Source organism: Crocuta crocuta, unplaced genomic scaffold (assembly GCF_008692635.1).
Source record: "Crocuta crocuta isolate KB4526 unplaced genomic scaffold, BGI_CrCroc_1.0 scaffold25, whole genome shotgun sequence".
Taxonomy (NCBI): domain Eukaryota; kingdom Metazoa; phylum Chordata; class Mammalia; order Carnivora; family Hyaenidae; genus Crocuta; species Crocuta crocuta.
This window is the reverse complement of record NW_027532015.1, coordinates 14,414,673-14,436,443: the sequence shown is the minus strand read 5'-3', so window position 1 is coordinate 14,436,443 and position 21,771 is coordinate 14,414,673. Positions and strand designations below refer to the sequence as shown.

Here is a 21,771-nt window from a genome sequence, read left to right as displayed (position 1 = left end):
CTCCATGCCCATCACCCCCCCTTCCCCTCCCCCCCCCATCTGCCCTCAGTTTGTTCTCGGCATTCAAGAGTCTCTATAGCTTTGGTTCTTAAACAATAACTTACCTGAATATAAATTCGCTGATTTATACTTCTGGAATTTTTTTAAAATGCTACATCATTTTTGCTTTTCTTTCTTTCTTTCTTTCTTTCTTTCTTTCTTTCTTTCTTTCTTTCTTTCTCTTTCTTCCTTCCTTCCTTCCTTTCTTTCTTTCCTTTTCTTTTCTTTTCTTTTCTTTTCTTTTCTTTTCTTTTCTTTTCTTTTCTTTTCTTTTCTTTTCTTTTCTTTTCTTTCTTTCTTCACCAGCATGGACTGCATTGTTATTAATAATGGGAGAAGAGGCAATCTGAAGCAAGGATGTATCAATCACAAGAAGTCTTTAGTCAAAGAACAAAGAATGAAAATGATCAGAGCGAGATTTCTGGGGGAGGAGAGAAGGGGGAACAGAGTCTGAAGACTCAGAAGCCTGAGAATTTTTGTAGAGCCCCTGCAGAAAGCCTTATTCTATTCTGACTCACAGTAGGCTTAATATATTGGAGCACCTGTTTTGCCTTGTTTTTTTTTATTGATTTTGAGAATTCTAATGCCAGTCTAATTCTCCTGTCCTTGTAAGTTATTTGATCTTTTTTCCTAGGGACCCTGATTGCTGCAGTTGAGTCTTCCCTGCTACAGATTAAAGTGTCCAATTAGGCTTGCCGTTGGAACACGGGGTTGTTTTTCTTTTTCTTTTTATCTGTTATTAGAATTTCAGGTGTGTTGGTGGCTTGAGTTTTTGTGTACTTTTATTTGCTCTTCTTGTTCTGTCTTGGTTTTCATGAAGATACAGTAGAGTTTTGGATTAGCACGGTCTCACTGCCTCGACTACCCAGTCTTCTTCTGAGTCAGTAGTTGGCAGAAGCTGTAGAACTTTGTTTCTGTGGAACATACCGTGGAATAGGGTAATTTATAACAATGCCTTGAGAGAAACTACATGTCCTAACTCGTTTTTGTTTTTGTTTTTGTTTTTTTGACTTATTCAATATAAGCAAGCAGAGAAACTGGGAAACGTAATCACACCAAGGCTTCCAGCTGTCAATTAAAAGGATACCATAACCAGGTTTTTTGTTTTTATTTATTTTTTGTTAATAGCCTGTATAAAGTATATTTTAGTAAGGAGTAATTATATAACTTCTGGAATGGAGCAAGAAAATGCCAACATGGCAGACCAGAAGAAAACTTGTCAGCTGCTTGCCATCTACCCCAAGGCTTTCCAAACAGGAACTGTGGAATTAGATTATTAGCTGGAGGTTTGGGCTGTAAATATGGACTTGAAGGCCTGTAAGTTATTGATAATTAAGTCCATAGGAATGAATAAGCCAAAGGGAGATAAGTTCAGAGAAAGAAGAGCAAAAAGTATGAGACAATTAATGTTGGAAGAAAGAAGGGAACAGACCACCTAAAACATGCAGTATCTTCCAGAAACTGCAGGAAAGAGTAGCAGCTAGGTGGGAATGGCCAGAGATGTGAGATCCTTCAGATGGGCTGAACAGGATGAAGAGTATGACTTCCAGTTTTCTCTCTTTACATAGTGTCACTTGTGGGCTCAAAAGGGATTTCTGGATATAGAATCTAGTCCTGGGATTCCAAAGACCTTTCTGGCATTTGAAACTGACCACTGGAGACTGGACCAAGTGAGATGGGACATTAATCTTTTGATCTCATTTTTAGTGTCCCTAACGCTTTTAATTGGGTCTTTCTGATTTGAGGATCCTATGAGGGGCCATATTAAATTTATTTCTGTCCTATTTAAAGGGAGAAACCTAGTGACTACCTATACTTTCTTTTCATAATTGTCATCATGATCTTAACCCTACTGGCCATTCCCTGTTTTATTTGTGTATTTAAGTATCCTTGAAGACGCAGTTGGGAAAAGCCTGACTTTTATAGATGTAGATTTGTCTCAGGAATATTTGTTAAGATTGGGCTTTTGAATGTGAACTGTTTTACTCTAAAATCTTGTAGGCAACTAAACACACTCAACAGTGATCACAATTTGAGGCTCACGGTCTTACGTTTCTCTCCATTGCTAAGAATTAGGCTTTGCTTCTTTCCTCAATCCTGAGCAAGACAAGAGATTGGAAGATAGTTGTTTAGTGCTTCTGGGGAGAGGAACAATTACGTCATGACTCTGTGACATGCTACAAGATCAAAAATCTCACAGCTGTATTTGTAAGCATTTGGAAAAAGTGAAATTATAATTAAATAATATGAGATCCTTAACATATAGGTGAAAAAGACATTTAATAGGTAGTTTTCCTATATAACTTAAGAGTCGAGGTTTCTTTATATGTAAATGGAATTAATGCCTATCCTCACTTTAAACTATTTCCAGCCTTTACTTGCTTCTCAAGACACCTCACCAACCGTATTTAGTAAAAGGCCTTATATTTCTCTTTTTTAAAAAACAAAACAAAACAAAAAACTATAGGGCTCAAGCACAAATTATCTCAGTTTCCACTGCAAGCCTGCTGATTATCTAAATCTGTACTAATCTATTTCTCTGCTCCCATTGGACACCAGAGCTCTTAATCCCATATGCTCTTGTTTTTTTCAAAACTTTGCCCTGTGAAGTCACCCCTTTTGCCTCCTACGTCATTGATCTCCAATTCCATGTTGACTTCCTCCTTAGCCTGTACCTTATTCCTTTATCCTGTATTTTCCTTTCACCCCTCTCTTCTGTTGCCTTCCCAGCCGTGCTTTTACTGTCCCCCAAGCTTCCATTCACCAGGGCCATTTTAAAGTCTTCATGGGAATATTTTCCCTAGGCAAGGCTGAAGCCTGAAATTCTTTGTATTTTTCCTCTGTAAAGTTGGTAATCATTTTCTCAATATGAAGTAGATTAAAAACTTAAACCCACTTCCATCAAAGGCACCATGTAGAAGTAACATCCTCTTTTTTTCCAGAAAGAGAATTTTAATTTTACAATATGACTAAATTACTGTTCTACCTTCATACTAAATGTAACTGGAGGTTAATAGTTGTGGATTTCAATATAAGACCATCAAAGACTTTATTATGAGGAGAATAAATAGAAAAAATCATTTTTAAAAATTTCATTTTTGAATATAGGTACTATATCTTGGAATTCTCAAAACGTGCTGAGAAAGAGACTTTAACTGTAGTCTAACAATGTCTCTCATTATTTGTCTGTGGAGACCACTCATTGGAAAGGCCAGAAAAGATATGTTTTTGGTAGATTTTTTTTTACCCCCTGTGATATGAGTTAAATTTATCCTCTGAAGAATTTTAAATCTCATTGGATTGGTATTTTTAATGCCAGAAAATCCATTTCAATAAAAAGAAAAAGATTTAAGACAAAAGACCACCAATAACTTGTTTAATTTTTAGCACTGATAATTATACAGTTGTTACCTCTAGATTTGGGGTGGCTAGTTTTTATAACATAAATGCTTCAAATATAAGTTTTCATCTACTTGCTCATTTTTATAATTTGTTTAGTTTTTTAAGCCCTTAAAAATTTATTTTAAAAGAGTTCATACTGGGGCACCTGGGTGGCTCAGTCAGTTAAGCATCTGACTTTGGCTCAGGTCATGATCTCACAGTTTATGAGTTTGAGCCCCAACATCAGGCACTGACTGGACAGCTTGGAGCCTGAAACTTGCTTTGATTCTGTCTTCTTCTCTCTCCTTGCCCCTACCTTGTTCGCACTCCCTCTCTCCCTCACAAAAATAAGTAAATATTAAAAATATATATATAATAGTTCATGTTGTAGGTATTATATCCAAACTGATGATGTCATGGGTATATTAGTAATATAGAATTCAAGTTCCATATTTTTGTTTTATGTGAATATAGTATCATATCTAATAGAAAAAGCTTTAAGTAGTTTACCTGTATAGTAGCTCATTACGTTTCACTGAATAAATAATAAAAATCTAAAAATTAGTATGTGACATAGCACATGAAATTATTTAGTGTGTTTAGATTAAATAAAAACTCCAACCCTTATGAAAAATATCAGAACTCCCATTAGCTGATAGGCAACATACTCTATAAAAATACATGCTGGTTCTTTCTAAACTTCACTCAAGATACTAGTACTAAATCTCAGATATTTCCATTCTTCAATGAATGTTATCACTGTAGACTTTAGCATATTATCTTCCTCTGATGTGCTCTCCATTCGGTTACTTCTTCTCTGGAGCACTGTTTGCTCTTCCAGCCATGTATGAGCATGATTTGAGTTCGGATTGAGTTGAATTGAGCTTGTTTTTGGTTCATACTAAGTAGATTGTTTCGTAATCCCAGTCAGAAATCAACAGATCTGGGGGCGCCTGAGTGGCTCAGTCGGTTGAGCCTCCCACTTTGGCTTAGGTCATGATCTCACTGCTCATTGGTTCTGTGCTGACAGCTCAAAGCCTGGACCCTGCTTCGGATTCTGTGTCTCCCCATCTCTCTGCCCCTCCCATGCTCATGCTCCATCTCTCTCTGTTTCTCAATAATAAAATAAATGTTAAAAAAAAAAAAGAAAGAAAAAATCAACAGATCTGGGTATGACAGCCAAGTGAAAGTAAAAGCTGCCGTAATTATGTTTTTTCATTAGGAAAGGCAACATTTTGTTTCTTCTGGGGTAGCAAATCTTCTCAGACATTTAAAGATAGAACTTTCATAAATTGATAAAAGGTAAAATGATCAAATTAGCCTTAGACAAATACTCTTCAGCTTCATGACACTTTTATAGTCTAACCTTCCAGACATTTTATTGTCAATGGTCTTTGGTAGTAAGATACCAAATACCAATGTTTTTTTTTTCTAGACTTCTAGAATTTTTGGCAAGAAAAATATGAAGTGAGCTTTTAATTCCAGTGTTTTCAAACTGTGCTCATCCAAGCTTGTATGATGTGAAACTCACTCTGCCTATACCAGCACCCTTAATGTTTCCAACTCAACTGTTAAAGCTACTTTTTAGTTACAAGATGGTACAGCTGTACTCTGTTCTAGGATTCAGGCATTTTTATACAATGTCTGTTATCTCATTGTCCTTGTAATGGAAGGTTCTTGCTGAGGAAACGATAGAATAGAATATCTTGCTGAGGAAACGATAAAAGTAAAGGCCTGGAGAGAAGTAGAAACACACTTAAGGGAGCCCTAAGCATGTCATTTGTGTTGGGGTTAGTGGGAGTAGCAGGGAGCTTTATAGTCACACATACAGATTTGGGGTAGTGGAAGGTACAAGCTGCATGGACTCATTGCGGGCTGGCACATTCCCCAGTAACATAGGAGTCAGGACCACAGACTGTGGAGACCAGCTGCCTTTTACTGTCCGTATAAACTGGAAGAAACTATTTTATTTATTTATTTTTTCTTTTTTTTAAAATATTTTTAGACCTAAGCGAAAGTCGGACGCCCAACCGACTAAGCCACCCAGGCGCCCTTTGGTTCTTTATTTTGAGCTGTTGTTCCTCTCAAAAGTCAGATTCCTAAATAACTGCAGCGTTACTAGGGTAAATACAAACCAGATGACCTGTCCTTGTGTGAACTATGTTACTATGTTATTGAAATATATTTAAGCCCCAGGTTACAAACAGGATCTATTCCTGGACAGACAATATAGTTAAACTTATATACTTTTACGTTTTTATTGGAAGAGATTAGATTAGACAGTCTGGCACCAAGTCTTCATAACTATTTCATTCAGAAAGAATATTTAAGTGCAAGATACAACAGAACGCTAACTCTTTCTAAATTATCTACTCATAAATTATAATTAAATAACATTCCAAATTCATAAATAGGTGAGAAAGAAGTACTGAGTGGGAATAGGAAGTGACCCAGAACCAGCACTGTGTCTCCCCATTCCTTGCTCTCTGGAGACACATGCGAAAGCTCTATGAGTTCAAAATCCTTTCCGTGGTGGGGTAAACATATGTTCTTTTGGGTCCTTTAGGCTTGGTGACAGGCCATTTCCCCCATTTCCTAGCTGTGAAATACAGGACCCGATACCTGCTTTGCAGGATGTTCAGAATATTAAATGAAACTATAAACTCTCTTGGCACATAATAAGTGCTTAAAGAAATAGCATATACTTTGAATGAGAATTGTTATAATAAGTTTCCTATTTTAAAATGTAAGTACTGTAGGGAGAGTTAAGGTATTCATCATTCATGCCTTACCTTGCATTACTTTAATAAGATAATTATGGTGCTTAAACCTCGGAGGAGCTCTGTGAACAGCAGTTCTCGCTACGTTGTCGAGACGGAGGTGGGGGCAGCACACTGTGAAGGTGCAGCATGAACCAGCACAGTGCACGCCCGGCACAAAGGCAAAGTTGAGCACGTGTGGACCATTGTGTTCAACTCCATAACCACACGACCACTTCTGCTTCAATTCAACCTATACTTTTCTCCGAATAGTTAGATATTAACCATATCTTCATTTAAAAATTATTGCTTAGGGAGGCAGCATGATGTAATAGGAAAATAGATCTAGTCTAAAATCCTGGATCTGCCATTAATCAGGTATTGTTATATTTAATCTCTTATAAAGTCACTTGGCCTCCCTGAGCCATTGTTTCCCCCATCATAAAACATAGTATTATGAGATTTAAATACCAGTGTATGCAAGCCTATTTCCATAGTACCAAGCCCATATCAAGCACTCAATAAATTTTAGTTTCTTCTCTTTTTCATTCACATATGTGTAATCCTCAAATTTTGTACTTAATACTGTATCACTATAAATATATGCTCTTATATATCTGATCTCAATTGTTAAAAACAGGAGTGCTTGGGTGGCTCAGTCAGTTGAACGTCAACTCTTGATTTCAGCTTAGGTCATGATCTCATTCTTGGGATTGAGCCCCATGTCTGGCTCTGCGCTGAAAATGCACAGCTTGCTTGGCATTCTCTTTCTCCCTCTTTCTCTGCCCCTCCCCTGCTCGCTCACTCGCTCGCTCTCTCTCTATCTCAAAATAAATAAACTTAAAAAAATGTTAAAAAAAACAAGAGGAATCACAAAAAGACACTCAACTTCTGATTTCTGCAATTTATTTTTAAAAGGTTGAGCAAAAGTATTCTTTTATATGTATGTGTATAGAGAAAGATAAAGCAAATGTAAAATTTTAAAAACTGGTGAATCTAGACAAAGAATATATGAGTGTTCATTATATTCTTTGTATTTTTCTGTGGGTTAGTGATTTTTAAAATACAAATATTTGAGAAAAAAGTAAGCTGTATTTGCTCATGTAAAATAAGACACTGAAAATATTTCTTACGAATACCTTCTTATAAATTTGGTATTTAGTGATACTATTTAATTGTGAAATAAGATACATAGCTTTATTATGTTGCGTGAGCTGGAAAATGGTCTTTAATCGTATTGTAGTAAACTTAGAATCTTAACAAAGCAGCAGGTATGGAAATGCCTTTTTGTCACGTTTACTCTCATGGGATTTGCCTTTATATAGTAAGTGTCTTAAGTTTGGTGTGGTTGATGGGCTTTTTTGATCCTTATGTTTATTAGCACAGAGATTTCCACAGGCAGATACTTCTCTTTCTTCCCCTTCCCCATAAAAAAAGGTCAGCCAAAGTCAACAGATAGTATAGCTGAATATGTACTCTGCCTTGCAAACCTTTCATTTCAACTTTACCTAGTCCCCCTTACCCACAAAAAAAGGTCAGTCAAAGTAAATAGGTAAGAAACGTGGCTGAATGTAAGCTCATATGCAGTTTCAAATGATCATTTTACCTCATCTTTAAAAAAATTTTTTTAATGTTTATTTATTTTTGAGAGACAGAGCATGAGCAGGGGAGGGGCAGAGAGTGAGGGAGACACAGGATCTGAAACAGGCTCCAGGCCCCAAGCTGTCAGCACAGAGCCCAACGCAGGGTTCAAGCCCACAAACCGCACAGAAACCAGATGCTTAACTGACTGAGCCACTCAGGCGCCCCTTACCACATCTTTTAAGATAGTTCTTAATTCCTCTACATTTGTTCATCAAATCACAACAAATTATGTGGCTAATGATTTGACACTATTTATAATGAGGAACGGTGATTGATTGAATCCTTAATGTGATCAAAGAGTTGTTTAATGTTCTGTGCCTTTCAGATAACTTAGGCATGTCTTTGTAAGTCTCTCACAGGTTTCGCTTTGTGGCAAAGATTCACTAAACTTCACCACTTACGTTAGGAAAGCATCTTAACATAGTTGTCTTTGGTTTAGCGTTCAAGAATGAGAAAATTTGCATTCATATATTTGCTTGAGTCTTCTAAGGATATTTTAGTACTGAATATATTTTGTGTTAATAAAGCATTTTGCTTGATTACAGGATAGGATTGTCTGTTTCATTATTTTGTCCCTAGTACGTGGTATATATATATACTAATGTTTTAGAGGTAAGTGAATTTATATTACATGAAAAGTTTTATTACCCTTTGCTCACTCTGAGTGTAAAAGCCTACAACAGTTGCATTTTGATATGGCTTTCCCTTTAATTATATTTGAAGTAGTCATTAATTAAACTGAATTTAAAGTGGAAAGTTCTGTTGGGATGAGAAAGTGACATTTTTCCAGGATAAAACTTGTTGTTCTATTGCATTTGAGTTAGTACTGACTAGATCACAAAATTTGCTACTTAACAAATTTAGGGCCGTTGTACTGGTATTCTGATTGTGACTTAAATTTACAAACTGATATTTTTTGTCTTTCCTGCCTATAATCAATTATAATATGCAAGTTAATTATCTCTTTCATAAGTAATAATCAGTTTAATAAATCTCTTTGAGCTTCATGTAACTAATGGTTAAGGTATTTGTATGTGTGAAGCAGTAACTCCCAAGTTTGTTGATAGATTGATGTTTTTTTATGTCCCAAAGGGTTTTTCCATTTGACTTGTTTGAATTAGAAAAGTCTTGTGTTAATTATTATTTATACTAGAGAGATCTTTTGAGGAAATGAAGCATAATTTTACAAGTTAAATGCCAGGTGAAAAATGAAAGTAATTTCCCATAAAATGAAACAATGTACATTAATTAGAAAGAAACATATATAAGACCTTTTGATTTTAATACCTTGATTTACAACTGCAGAACATTTTCAGAATTATTTAGTGCTAACATTTTTCATTGAGAATCAAACCAAATCTGTGTCTAATTCATAACCTAATGCAAGCACATGAAGAAATACATAGATCTAAAAGGAGTGAGGAATGTTAAGCCTTAGCTTTGTACAGTATAAGTCACTGCTTAGAACTTTGAATTGTGTTGATTAGTTCCAACAGAAAATTTGTGGAGTTTGTCAATTCATTTGCATTATAATTTTTAAAAACTTCTGTTGTTCATTTTCAATAGGCACCTGAGTGGCTTTTGTTGGGTATGTTTATATTTTCTGATGTAGATAATGCTTTGCCTCATCTTCTGTAGCAGAAGGTCAAAGGATAATATGTGAAAATGAAAATAATCAGTGAATTCTGTGAGCATGTTATTTGGAGAGATAGAGTAAGTAAGTACAGAGTATCAGAAGAAACCGCTAAAAGAATGTAAAGTGATTGCCTCTGAGGGGAAGGGTTGAGAGGCAGTTCAGGCAAGCTGCTGTTCTTCGTTATAAGCCTTGCAGAATTAGTGGACTCGAATCCGTGCGATTACAGTTTTTAAGAAAAAGGTAATTGAGCAGAAAACCTCAGTGTCCCCCGCTCTGAGCTATCTGCACACATAGTGAGCCTGTTTATTTAGATCAACTGGGTGCTACTCGTCAGTAAATAGTAGTTTATTCTGTCCCTTAAGAACTCAAGGATAAATGATTCATCCTTGAGGTCTGTCCTGAAGCCCCCATCTGGATTGCAGCAACACTAAATATTCTAAAATGGAATCTTAGAGATTTGACCTAATGAAATGAACCATACAGAGAATAAACACCAATAATTACTTATCTAATTGCATCTTATAATTCAGCAGCCTCCCTTATGTCTCTTCACTCTCATGGCAAGTATGCACGTGCGCATGTGTGTACACTCATGTGTCAAACAGAAACGATCTGGAGCTAGCTTATATAGAAAAGGTGAGATGGTGAGATGCTTCCCAGGATCGGGGACCCCTCAGAGCGCCAGGGCAAGCGTGCGACAAGGGCCAAGGAAGGCTCTGAAACCGCTTTACTCAAATGCCTGCCTCTCATTTCTCCTCTTTCCACATTGAGGTTTGTTTTTTTTTTTCCCCCTCTCATCACCAGAAAGCAAACAAAATTATTTGGTCTGCTCCGTGTGTTTTTCTCTCTCCTGCATTTATCGGTGTTGCTTTCCTCCCTCGCCCCATCACTGTATTCCATCCTCTGCTGACAAAAGAGTTGTTCGGTAAAGGAGATCCTTATAAGCTGTGGAGACATCCCGCAACCTGACAGCCTGAGGGGGTTTATTCATAAATGCTTAGCGGCAGAGATGAAGACATTAAGAATTTCATAGGGATATAGCTAATAAAGGACGGAAGCACAGGGAGGCAGCTGCTGTCGGTTTGGTTTTTCAGCATTTAGGAGCAGAGTTCTCCTGCAGCCTCATCTAATCACACTAGGGTCTGTACTTCTGTGAAATAACCTTTTGCTGCATGTTGGTAGGTAGTTAACCTAGGCTAAGCCACATTTTGGTGCCAGTTACAGTTCAGTTTCACATAGACTCTTCCCATCCCTGAGATACTGATACTATTTCATGCTAGTGTTCTTCCCATTTTGTTTCCTCTTCTAGATAGATATTTGTTTGAAACTTTACTGCAAAATTATTGCATGGATCTTCAGTTTGTACCAGTAAGCAGTAAACACAGCCCATAAGAGTTTTGTTTTGTTTTGTTTTTTTCTTTTATCTCCTCTTGTTGAGAGGCGCCATTCTTCAGGAAATCATCCTGTATTCCTGTGGATTCCAGCCTTGAATATTTTCAGAACAAGCTTTCCATCAGCTAATGGTTTTATTTAATTTGTCAAAATACGCAAGACTTTGTGTTATGTAGCTCCTGGACTTAAAGGGTGTGTGTGTGTGTGTGTGTGTGTGTGTGTGTGTGTGTGTGTGAGAGAGAGAGATGAAGTGGTAGAAGTCCCTCTCAAATACTGACCTAATTATTTAACTGAAATATTATAATGAGTTTATTTTGATAGAGAATCTCAATTCTAGAATTTTGTATTTAACCTTGAAAGTTTGTAAATATGATTTCTGGATATTTGTGAATGAGTTGTTCTAAAAGCCACCTCTAAGGGGTGCCTGAATGGCTCAGTTGGTTAAGCGGACAACTTCAGCTCAGGTCATGATCTCAGGGCTGGTGGGTTCGAGCCCCACATCAGGCTCTGTGCTGATGGCTCAGAGCCTGGACCTTGCTTCTGATTCTGTGTTTCCCTCTCTCTCTGCCCCTCCCCTGCTTGCTCTCTTTCTCTCTCTCAAAAATAAACATTTTAAAAAAAGAATTAAAATTCACCTTTGAAAATTGTTCAATAATTCTACAGTCTAGTCATGCAAATAAAATGAGCATTAGCACTCAGTAAATATTCCTTATTGAATGAAAGTTTAACTCTTTACAGGATTGTTTTCTAGTATACAATTTATATGTTTTAATCCCCTCCAACAATACAGACAGTAAAATAATGAGCCCATGATTCCATCTCAGGAACACTGAGAAGTGTTCTACTCAGGTTCACTTTAAAAAGATGGGAATCTGTGAGGTTGCAAAAAGATCTGATGGGTTGAGCCATACAAAAGTCAGGAAGGGACAGCAAAGTGGATGAGAGATGCAGTAGGTACATATAAAAAATATTAGGAGAAAGGAAAATTTCTGAACTCTTTGCCATAGGAGTTTAGATTTATTATCACTTGTAATTTTCTTAGGGTATTGGTTTTGAAAGTATGCTGGCAGACTAATGGAGTCTTGGCATGGGCTCTGGCTATGGAATTGTCTATGTAGTTTGAGTATGGGGGACACCTGACTTGGTCCAGGTCCATTTGAACTTTCAGGGCATTAATCAGACTTACCTGAAGAGCCCCATAATATCAAGACCTGAGCAAAAATCAAGAGTCTGACGCTCAACTGACTGAGCCACTGAGGCACCCCTTACTGTTGTTTCTGATGGGAATTTTTCAAATCTGTATCTGGGAAGTGCTACTTTAGAGGGTGATTCCCAAACCTACTTGGTTGAGCATCACCATTTCCTGGAAAGAGATTTTGGGATTCCATACTGATCAACTCAACTGCAATTTTCAGAAAAGAATTCCTCAGGAACAAGTTTCTGGTCCATCATTTGGGACCCACATCTATAGGTGATTTAAAAGTTACCTCATTTGTGAGGTTGACCACTGTTACTTGTTTATCTTGTCCTTAATATACTCATTTAATTTATTTTTTTATTCATAAATTCAAGAATGTTCTTTGGGTGTCTGTATGTCAGACACTTTTATACGTGCAAGACATACAAAGAAGAATAGGATACTGTCCCCAAATTTGAGGAGCTTAGTGCCTTTGAGAGGAAAATAGACCTGTAAATAAACAAATGCATTGTTACTATAAGTATGATGATAGAAGCCAGACACATAGGAATCATTATATTTTTTCTGTTCCGTTAATCATTGTTGTTCCTTCTGTCCTATTAATTCTTCTGCCTGAATGCACCTCCACTCCATTAACCCTTCATCATCACTCTTGCCACCTTAAATTCAAGCCACTATTTTCTCTTTTTAGACCCATTCTATATGGGAACTCTCTACTTTGTTCACAACTTTTCTGCAAATTAAAAACTATTAGAAAATCTAAGAGTTTACTAAGAAAAGTTTTTAAAGAATGTATATCCCAGTATATAAATCTCCTTCAGTACTATTCTTTGTTTTGTTTTTTTACACTTCAGAGAAAATCCCAAATTCTTCATGTGGGCTAAAAGACCTTTGTGATCTGACTCCACTTACCTTGTATGACACCCTTGCCCCTTCTCTGTCCCAGCCCCATGGGCCCTCTGTGTCACTCGCCTTTCCTCTCCATGCTGTCCACCTGCCTAACTCCTCAACCTTCAGATTTCAGCCCCGTGTCAGTTCCCGAGGATGTCATTTGTCCACCATCCTGCATTGCCTTTTGGGACACTTGTCAGTTGCAGTTACGTTATACTTCGGTGGTCCTTTACAAAATGTCTGTCTATCCCATCAAATGCAGAGCTGCTGGAGTGCTGAGGCCACATCTTTCTTGCTTCTGGGGCCCAGCACGGTACCTGCTACCTACGAGGACTCGTAAATTGTTGAATGAATAATTCAGTGATGAGAAAAGAAGCTCCTGTGACAAAAATCTTTTGCTCATCATCCTAGAGATCATGAGACCCAAGCAGTACAAACAGGGGGATTATATTTGTGCACTTTGCTTAGAATTTTAAAAACATCACTAAAATTAATGTAACTAAAATTAATTAAAATTCAACTCGACTAAAATTAATGCACATATAAGGCATGGAAAAGTAGCCCCAAATTTCTCCCATCTCTTTATCTGTAGGTAGGAAAGACTCACAAAGAATTATGGACTAACTCATAAGTTGAGAACAGGAAAGGAAAAAAATAATTTTTTTAAATGTTTATTTATATTTGAGGAGAGGCAGAGACAGAGGAAGATACAGAATCTGAAGCAGGCTCCAGACTCTGAGCTGTCAGCACAGAGCCCAACGTGGGTCTCGAACTCGCAGACCACAAGGTCATGACCTCAGCCCAAGTTGGATGCTTAACCAACTGAGCCACCCAGGCACCCCTGGATAAAGAAGAATTTTGAAAAATATTATCAACTTTCCACTGAACTCATATGTTGGCAAAATTTCATAAGTGTTAGTGTAGGGATTTCAGATTCCATTTTGGTAAAGTAAAGCATAATTTCAGCTTAGTTTTGGAAAGAGTTTGGATATTTTATTTAACACAGTGCTATATACTTGCTTTGTTAAAGAATTATGGATTCAAAAGGCAAAAAGGAACTCAACCAAGACATGGTACTGTGATGGATTTTTCTCTCTCTCCATCTCCAATTTAAATGAAAAATGTTCCTACAGTTCTGTAATATTTTTAATGAGTGGAGTCCTGTCCAGTATATTTACTTCCCAAGAGAGAGCTTAAATAGTCTGTGATTTTATCAGCAAAGAGACAAAAAGGCACCAAGTAGTATATGTGCTGAACCAAAACAAACATTGCACTTAACAATAATATGCCTTATTGGACCAAGTAATGATATATGTAGCCTGACATCTCCGAATAAAAGGAGCCTATTTTGCCTGTGCGATAGGCACATGAGGGCCCTCAGACCTATTGAAATGTACTGGACCTCTGCATCCTGAAGATCGCAAGGAGAGACCTTGCCGACCCCCTGAGTTGCAAATGTAAGAAAATGTGGAGAAACCCTCACCTCCATCTTACTGCTCGCCCCCTTGGTAGAACTGGAATGCAGAAACCTAGAACAGTCCTGGAAGTGGCCACGTCAAAGCATTAGCAATGTTGGAGAGCAACAATGAGGAAAAGAGTCCTCTATTTCTTTTGTAATTCAAAAAGCCATTAGCAATGGAAAAATGAATTAGTACAGTGTATAAACACATTGCTTAGCTTTTGATTTTCTCACCTTATTTAGCTTGTGGCATTTACTGTATTTAACTTGATATTTTACTGAAAATTATTTTTAAATTATAAATATTAATACTAATCTTCCTGATTGTTCCGGCTCCTGCTCCCCTCGAGGCTAAGAAAGTTTAAGCCCAGGTTCTCCCTGTTTAGCAGACCCTCTCAAGGCTAAACCTGGCCCTCGGTTGATGTGTTGCTCTGGCTTCAGTGTTAGTTTTTACCTGAGTGTTCCTTACGGATGCTCTTAGAAAGTTTTTGTGGTGATGTTTGTGTTTATGTATTACATAGGATTTTTATTTTTTCAGTGAGAATGTTGATCTAGATACCTACGCAGCCATTCAGCTGGAAATGAACGACTCAAGTTTTGTACCATAATTTTTGTACACTTTGTGTATTACATAATTTCTATCAGAGCTGTGAACTGGATGTAATAAACTAATAGCGCTTTTATGACCTTTGCTGGACTAACTCCCTTCACCAAATTGTATCCTAAGAGTTTTAGCATGCATCTTGTTTGATGAATTTTTTGCAGATTGCAGGTAATACCTGATACTTTTTCCCAGGTTAACGTTATAATGGGTGTGACTCTGTGATGTGAAACTGTGATGCCACGACTGCCCGTTAAGCTGTGTATTAGAGCAAATTCAGCTTGACTTTTTTTTTTTTTAAGTTTTATTTATTTATGTAATCTCTACACCCAGCATGGGGCTCGAACTCATGACCCAAAGATCAAGGGTCACTCTTTCTGCTGATGAGCCAACCCAGTGCCCCCAGCTTCAGTTTTTGAATACAATTCCAGCCCTTCTGCATATGTGACTTCCCTTTACATACTTTCAATCTAAAGGTAGATGGTTTCACACGTGGATCCTTATTGGGCATCCTAATTTTCATAAGGCTCACCTATCTTGCCTCAGTGTAGCCTTTTCCTTAGGTGCTTCAAAACAATAAAAAGAGTAACAAAAACCGCATCCCAGGGATTTCTCAGGAGGGTAGAAATGAATCCTTTTGCATTTTTATCCTAAAACGTTCTACTAAAATTCAGAAACTAATTTTTATGGTTTGTCTAAAGACAAATGCCCATATATTCTACTGAAATAAAATCTAAATCCCAAATGAAGTCAGAAAGCTGAATACTCCAGATTAAGTTGACTTTGCCTTAGAATGATTCTACTAACCTGCCCTTTGGGGTAATGCCATTGACTCATGAGTACCTCCCTGTGAAATGACATCTCTGTGTTTCCTTAAGAAATGTTGAGGATGCTTTTTATTTTTGTTTATCCTTGCCAGTTCAAATTCACTTTCCTGTCCTCTTCCTTTAACTCATTTTTTTGCCATATTAAATACATATTTTTAAACCATTTTGAATATTTTTTGGAACATAGTGGGTATATACAAAATCATTTGATTACTTTTTCAAGTAATGCAAATCAGTGAATAACCATGTTTTCGAAACCAAATTACATAATGACTTATTTACTCTTGCTTATGTAAACACTGTCAAAATCTAGAAAATTAGATTTCAGTACAATATCTATCTCTTGACCCACAGGAACAAATATGCAAAGACAGCGTCAGCCACTGTTATGATTTCTGAGGAAGACTGCAGCTTGTTCCCTCATTCATTTGAACAGGAAATTTTCAAAAGTAAAATCACTCTCCTTAAACATTTTGTAGATTTCAGTAATCTGACAAATGAACTATTTACTCATTGTCCCTCTGGTACCCACACAGTGGTTTATCCATAGCAACAATCCTTTTCAAACTTAATAAGACCAACCCTGTATTTATTAGGGAAATAATATGACCAGGTAAAACAAACTATCGCTGTTGGTTCTGTGTATTTACTCTCTTTCAAAGAGATCCGTGAAACCTTCAGTGTGTTCGAGGTTACAGATCATTAGGGAGGCTGCATTGGAGTATGACTCTATGATTCTGAATGTGACATTTTTATGGAGTGTTTAGAGTCAAATAAGAAAGATGATGTGATGAGCAAATAAAGCTTTAGAAATAAAGTACTATTTTGTGTATTGAAAATAAGGCCAAGTTCGTCTGTACAGCAGAAATCAGAGACATATTATGGTAAATATTACCACTCCCAGTCTATAGAGGATAAATAGGATACTTAATATTGGCCCAGGAAAACACATTTCAGTTTTTCTTGACTCTATAAATTACATTGATGTGGAATTTATAAGAAAGGCTGCACTTCAAAAAGAAATAGTTTCAGAATTACAGAGAACGGCTTCTTTTTAAAGAATCTGAATTGCTGTTGAAATGGAAATTAAACCTAAGATCTTTTCATGTCAGTTGTTGAGAAATGAAGTAGTATTTAAAATCACAAAATGTTAGAGTTCACATAATCCAATATCCTTATTTTGCAGTCATGAATGCTTTTAGAAATTGCTACAAAAGCCTAGTGTCTCTCATCTTAAATGTCCTTGTACAATACAAAAAAATTTTTTAACTAAAATTTGTTAAGCTTCTATCCTTCAAGGTATACTGATGGAAATATAATAATCTTTTACAAGGGAAGGCTGATTAATAATTTTAGTTTTTTTATATAATAGAATGGAGTACGTTTTTTCTTTATTAGATTCTTTAAAGTAGATCAGTACTGGGGCTCTGTATTTATGAATTGGTTGAAACTGTTTTGATCAAAACTTTGCTATGGTAAATGTTTGTTTTTTCTTAGATACGTGTTTTGGTAGTTTTAGCACTTAAATTATTTCTTTCTGTTTATATTCACAGATTCTGGAACTTTTCAAAGCCTGATCCTCTTCTTGAAACGGTTGAACATCATACAGAGTTTACTTGTGGTTTAGATTTAAGTCTTCAGAGTCCTACTCAGGTAATGGGTGCACTTTCCGGATGTTTTTCCTACCCACACAGTTCACAAATAGCTCTGTGTGTGGTATGTGTTGCTTTTAGGAATACACTTTTGCCTTTAGGGCAGAACAAAGTACACTTACTTAATTAACTTAATCTCTTAGTTCTATAAACATGAGCATTCAGGCATTTGAGTAGGCCTCTCCCAATGGAAAGTGTGAAAAGAGAAGCATGGAATAGGGAAGGATTGTCCCCAGAGGTTTGTGGGAGTCAAGACTCCCCCAGTAAGCAGTTGAGATGGTGGGTGGGTCATTTTTCTCTTGGGACTGTTACCATCTTTTCCATACCCCATATCAAAAGAGAGGCTTCTGGTGGGGAACCTAGTAGAATAGAATGGCTACTGTTTTAATTAAAAAACTTTAGGGGCGCCTGGGTGGCTCAGTCGGCTAAGCATCCAACTTCGGCTCAGGTCATGATTTCACGGTTCGTTGGTTTGAGCCCCGCATTGGGCTCTGTGCTGACAGCTAGCTCAGAGTCTGGAGCCTGCTTCTGATTCTGTGTCTCCCTCTCTCTCTCTGACCCTCACCTACTCACGCTGCCTCTCTCTCTCTCTCAGAAATAAATAAAACATCAAAAAAAATTTTAAATTAATAAACTTTATAATTTCCCCCATTTGTTCTCTTGAAGACTTGAGAGTCAATATTTTGGACTTTAAATGTTCTTCAGGGTTTTCTTATGCTGTTTCAGTTTTGGAAGTTATAAACTCAGGTCAGAAACACTACAGTATTTTGAGTGATTAGGCACTTTATAACACAGACTAGGTGAAAACACCAGCAGATTCATGAAACAAAGTATTATCTGGAAATTGTAGAGTATGACTAAGAAATTATGTTTTTATGATGAATTTTATAACTTAGACAAAAGGCAAACCCAATTTCTTATTACTGTATTCTTAAATGGAAATGGATACTTGTTTTTTTTTTAATTTTAGGAACTTAAGATAAAATTCTGACTTTAAAATATTCTCAAAAAAGAAAATATTCTCATTAGACATTAGAATAGTCTGATTAACATTAGAATAATCATTTTAACATGATTTAATGGCATCTAAAAAAAAGAAACTGTAGTAGTGATAGGCAAAATAGCATTATCTTTNCTGTGCATCAGCATTTCTGTATCCCTTGGGTAAATTCCTAGCAGTGAAAATAGCATTATCTTTAATGTAAATACAATGTGCTTCAAATGAACTATTTCCTTTCCTGAGAAATGTATTTATTATAGATGACTTTTAACAAGTCATCTTATTAAATAACCATAGCTGTTTGCTGTCCCAGTTAAAAAAAAGTTGTAATGTATGTATTGAAACGTGGCAATACCAAACAAAGGACCCTGAGTAAATACTTTCCTTTTCACATATATCTGTGAACTTGTGCTGTATGAGTCCCGAACTGTGCCCTTCTCGACAGACATGGTCAAACAGTTCCTCACGCAGAGTGCCAAGTGTTTTCTAAATTCTCCACACATAGACCACCTTACTAAAAGGAACTTTGTTTTCAGAAGGTATATCAATCATACTTCTTAATCATTTCATATTTATTAATCATATTTTAAAATCACTTAAATAATAGAGATTTATTACATGGCCATATTTGTGTGTGTGTGTGTGTGTGTGTGTGTGTGTGTGTGTGTAGGCTGGTGACTGCCACCCATCTCTTCCAGTTGAATAAACACATTCCATTTGTATGAAAGAAATAGTTGCTATTGAGGACAAATAGGAATGGAGAAGCAGTGGTCTTTTAGCTCTAAATAAGCATCAGGTTCAATGGCCTAATATACAGTTCATTTGTACTAGAAATTTCCACAGAGTTAATTCATAGTGGGACAGAATCCTGGGATTAGGAGGGACCTTAAAAATAAGACCACTCCTTCTCATTCATTTATTCTTCCCACAGATCTTTTCATGTCAGACCTTATAGTAGGTACTAGGGATTCAGTGACAAATGAAAATAAATATGGCCCTGTCTTTACCAAGCATTTAGTCCACCATTATATCAACTAATCTCACAAATGAATGTGGACAGACACTTGTGACAAGCCTATGAAGAAGTACATTGTACCTCAAAGATTCATAATTAGGGTAGATATTTAACTTATATAAAAAATCTGTAAGAAAGTGAGATTCATCTGAGACCTGTTGGATGAGTAGGCATTAGCTAATGAAGAGCCAGAAGGAATATCCTAAATAGGCAAAAGTAATATTATATTACAGACCCTGTGACAGGGTGGCAGCGCAGGGGGTGACTGGCTAGTACTTGTTGAGAATGGAAGAAATTATTTCTTCCTTACCTATGGTATATAACTCAACATTAGAATTTAAGAAAATATATCTGTTTACTTGTCATATTTTTAAAAATTGAGGGGTAAGATTATCAACTAAAGTTGATGTTTCGCCCTATTCTTCAAGGTCAGTCAACTTGCTTTATAAAATTTTTTGCTATATGTTGTAAGTCATGCAAATTAAATATTCAAGTTTTTATTAGTTAATGGATCTTTTATTATCAACGTATTTTTAATTATTTGAAAATATTACATTTTTAACTCTTTTTCTGTTTCTCTTAATTTTCTTCAACATTGATCCTCTCCTTTATTCAGTCACATATATTGAGTGTCTACTATAGCTGTGCAGGACTTAATTACAGTATAGTGTGACATATGCTAAAACAGAAGCAAAGGATGCCTTAGGAAAATACGCCTTCATTCATATTTGTCAGGTGCCTACTAAATGCTGGGTGTTGTCCCAGGCACTAAGAATAAACCAGCAAATAAAGCAGACTAGATTCCTGCTGTCATGGACCTTCCATATTATGGGAGAAATCAAATAATAAACCATAAGATGATTTAGCATGGGAGCAATTTGATAGATAATGATGGGGTACTTTTGCTTGAATGGTCTGGGGACGACTCTCCAAGAAAAGTGAAATGTGATCTGATAACTAAGTAATGAAATGAGGCCAGCCACCCAAACTCTAAAGGAAGAATTTTTTCAGGGAGGAAACAACAGTCAAGTTCTTGAGATGCTAATGGGTTTGTTACTATTAAGCAACAGAAAGAAGGTCTTGGTGGCTGGATTCTACTGAATGAGGGGAAAAGTGATAGACTAAGTAGGGCTCAAATTGTGTAGGGACTTTTAGGTCATACTGTATTTGGTTTTCTTTGTAATTGCCATTGGATATTGAAAAGCAGAAGAATTATAGAAATTGATATGTGGGTTTTCTTTATTGAGGTATAATTGACATTTCAGATGTATAGCATAATGATTTGACATTTGTATATGTTGCAAAATAATAAAATCTAGTTAATATCTGTCACGACACACAGTTATAAAAAAAAGTTTTTCTTGCAGTGAGGACTTTTAAGATTTCTCTTAGAAACTTTCAAATATATAATACAGTATTATTAACTATAGTCACCATGCTGTATATTATATCCCCAGGATTCATTTATTTTATAACTGAAAGTTTGTACCTTTTAACCCCTTTCATCCATTTCTCCAATTCCTCCATCCTTGTTTCACCACCAGTCTGTTCTCTGTATCTATGTACTTGGTTGTTTGGGTTTTTGAGTTTTTTAAGATTCCACATGTAGCAAGATCATATAGTATTTGTCTTTCTCTATCTGATTTCTTTTAACATAATGAGGTCACGGTCCATCTATATTATCAAAAGTGGTAAGATTTCATTCTTTTTTATAGCTTAATAATATTGTATATATTCTTTATTTTCTTTATCCATTCATCCATTGATAGACATTTATTTATTTTTATATTGTGGCTATTGTAAATAATAATGTTGCAATGAACATAGGGGTACCTGTATCTTTTGAAATTAGTGTTTTCATTTTCTTTTGATAAATATCAAGAAGTAGAATTGCTGGATTGTATGGTAGCTCTATTTTTAATTCTTTAAGGAACCTCCATACTGTTTTCTAGCAGCTGCATCTATGTACATTCCTACCAACAGTTTTCAAGGGTTCCCTTTTCTCTACACCATTGCCACACGTATTATTTCCTGTAATTTTGATAATCGCTGTCTGTATTTCTTCTTCAGAAAAATGTCTATTTGGAGCTTTTGCCTAGTTTTTAAATTGTATTATTGGTGGTTTGCTATTGAGTTGTAGGAATTCATTATGTATCTTGGATATTAATGCCTTACCAGACATGATTTGCAAATATTTTCTCCCATTTAGCCTTTCATTTTGTTGATGATTTCCTTTACTGGGCAGAAGCTTTTTAGTTAGATGTAGTTCCCCTTGTT

The 21,771-nt window shown here is 36.2% G+C and overlaps 1 protein-coding gene across 1 annotated transcript in view; it reads left to right on the top strand.

Moving 5' to 3' along the window:
• Nucleotides 1–21,771, top strand: part of PEX7 (peroxisomal biogenesis factor 7) — a gene marked incomplete at its 5' end in the record, with an annotated part of 78,721 nt that overhangs the window by 36,449 nt on the left and 20,501 nt on the right. The window contains one exon of the mRNA XM_077776016.1: nucleotides 17,381–17,480. Within this exon, the coding sequence (XP_077632142.1) occupies nucleotides 17,381–17,480 (100 nt within the window). The remainder of the gene's footprint in view (nucleotides 1–17,380; nucleotides 17,481–21,771) is intronic.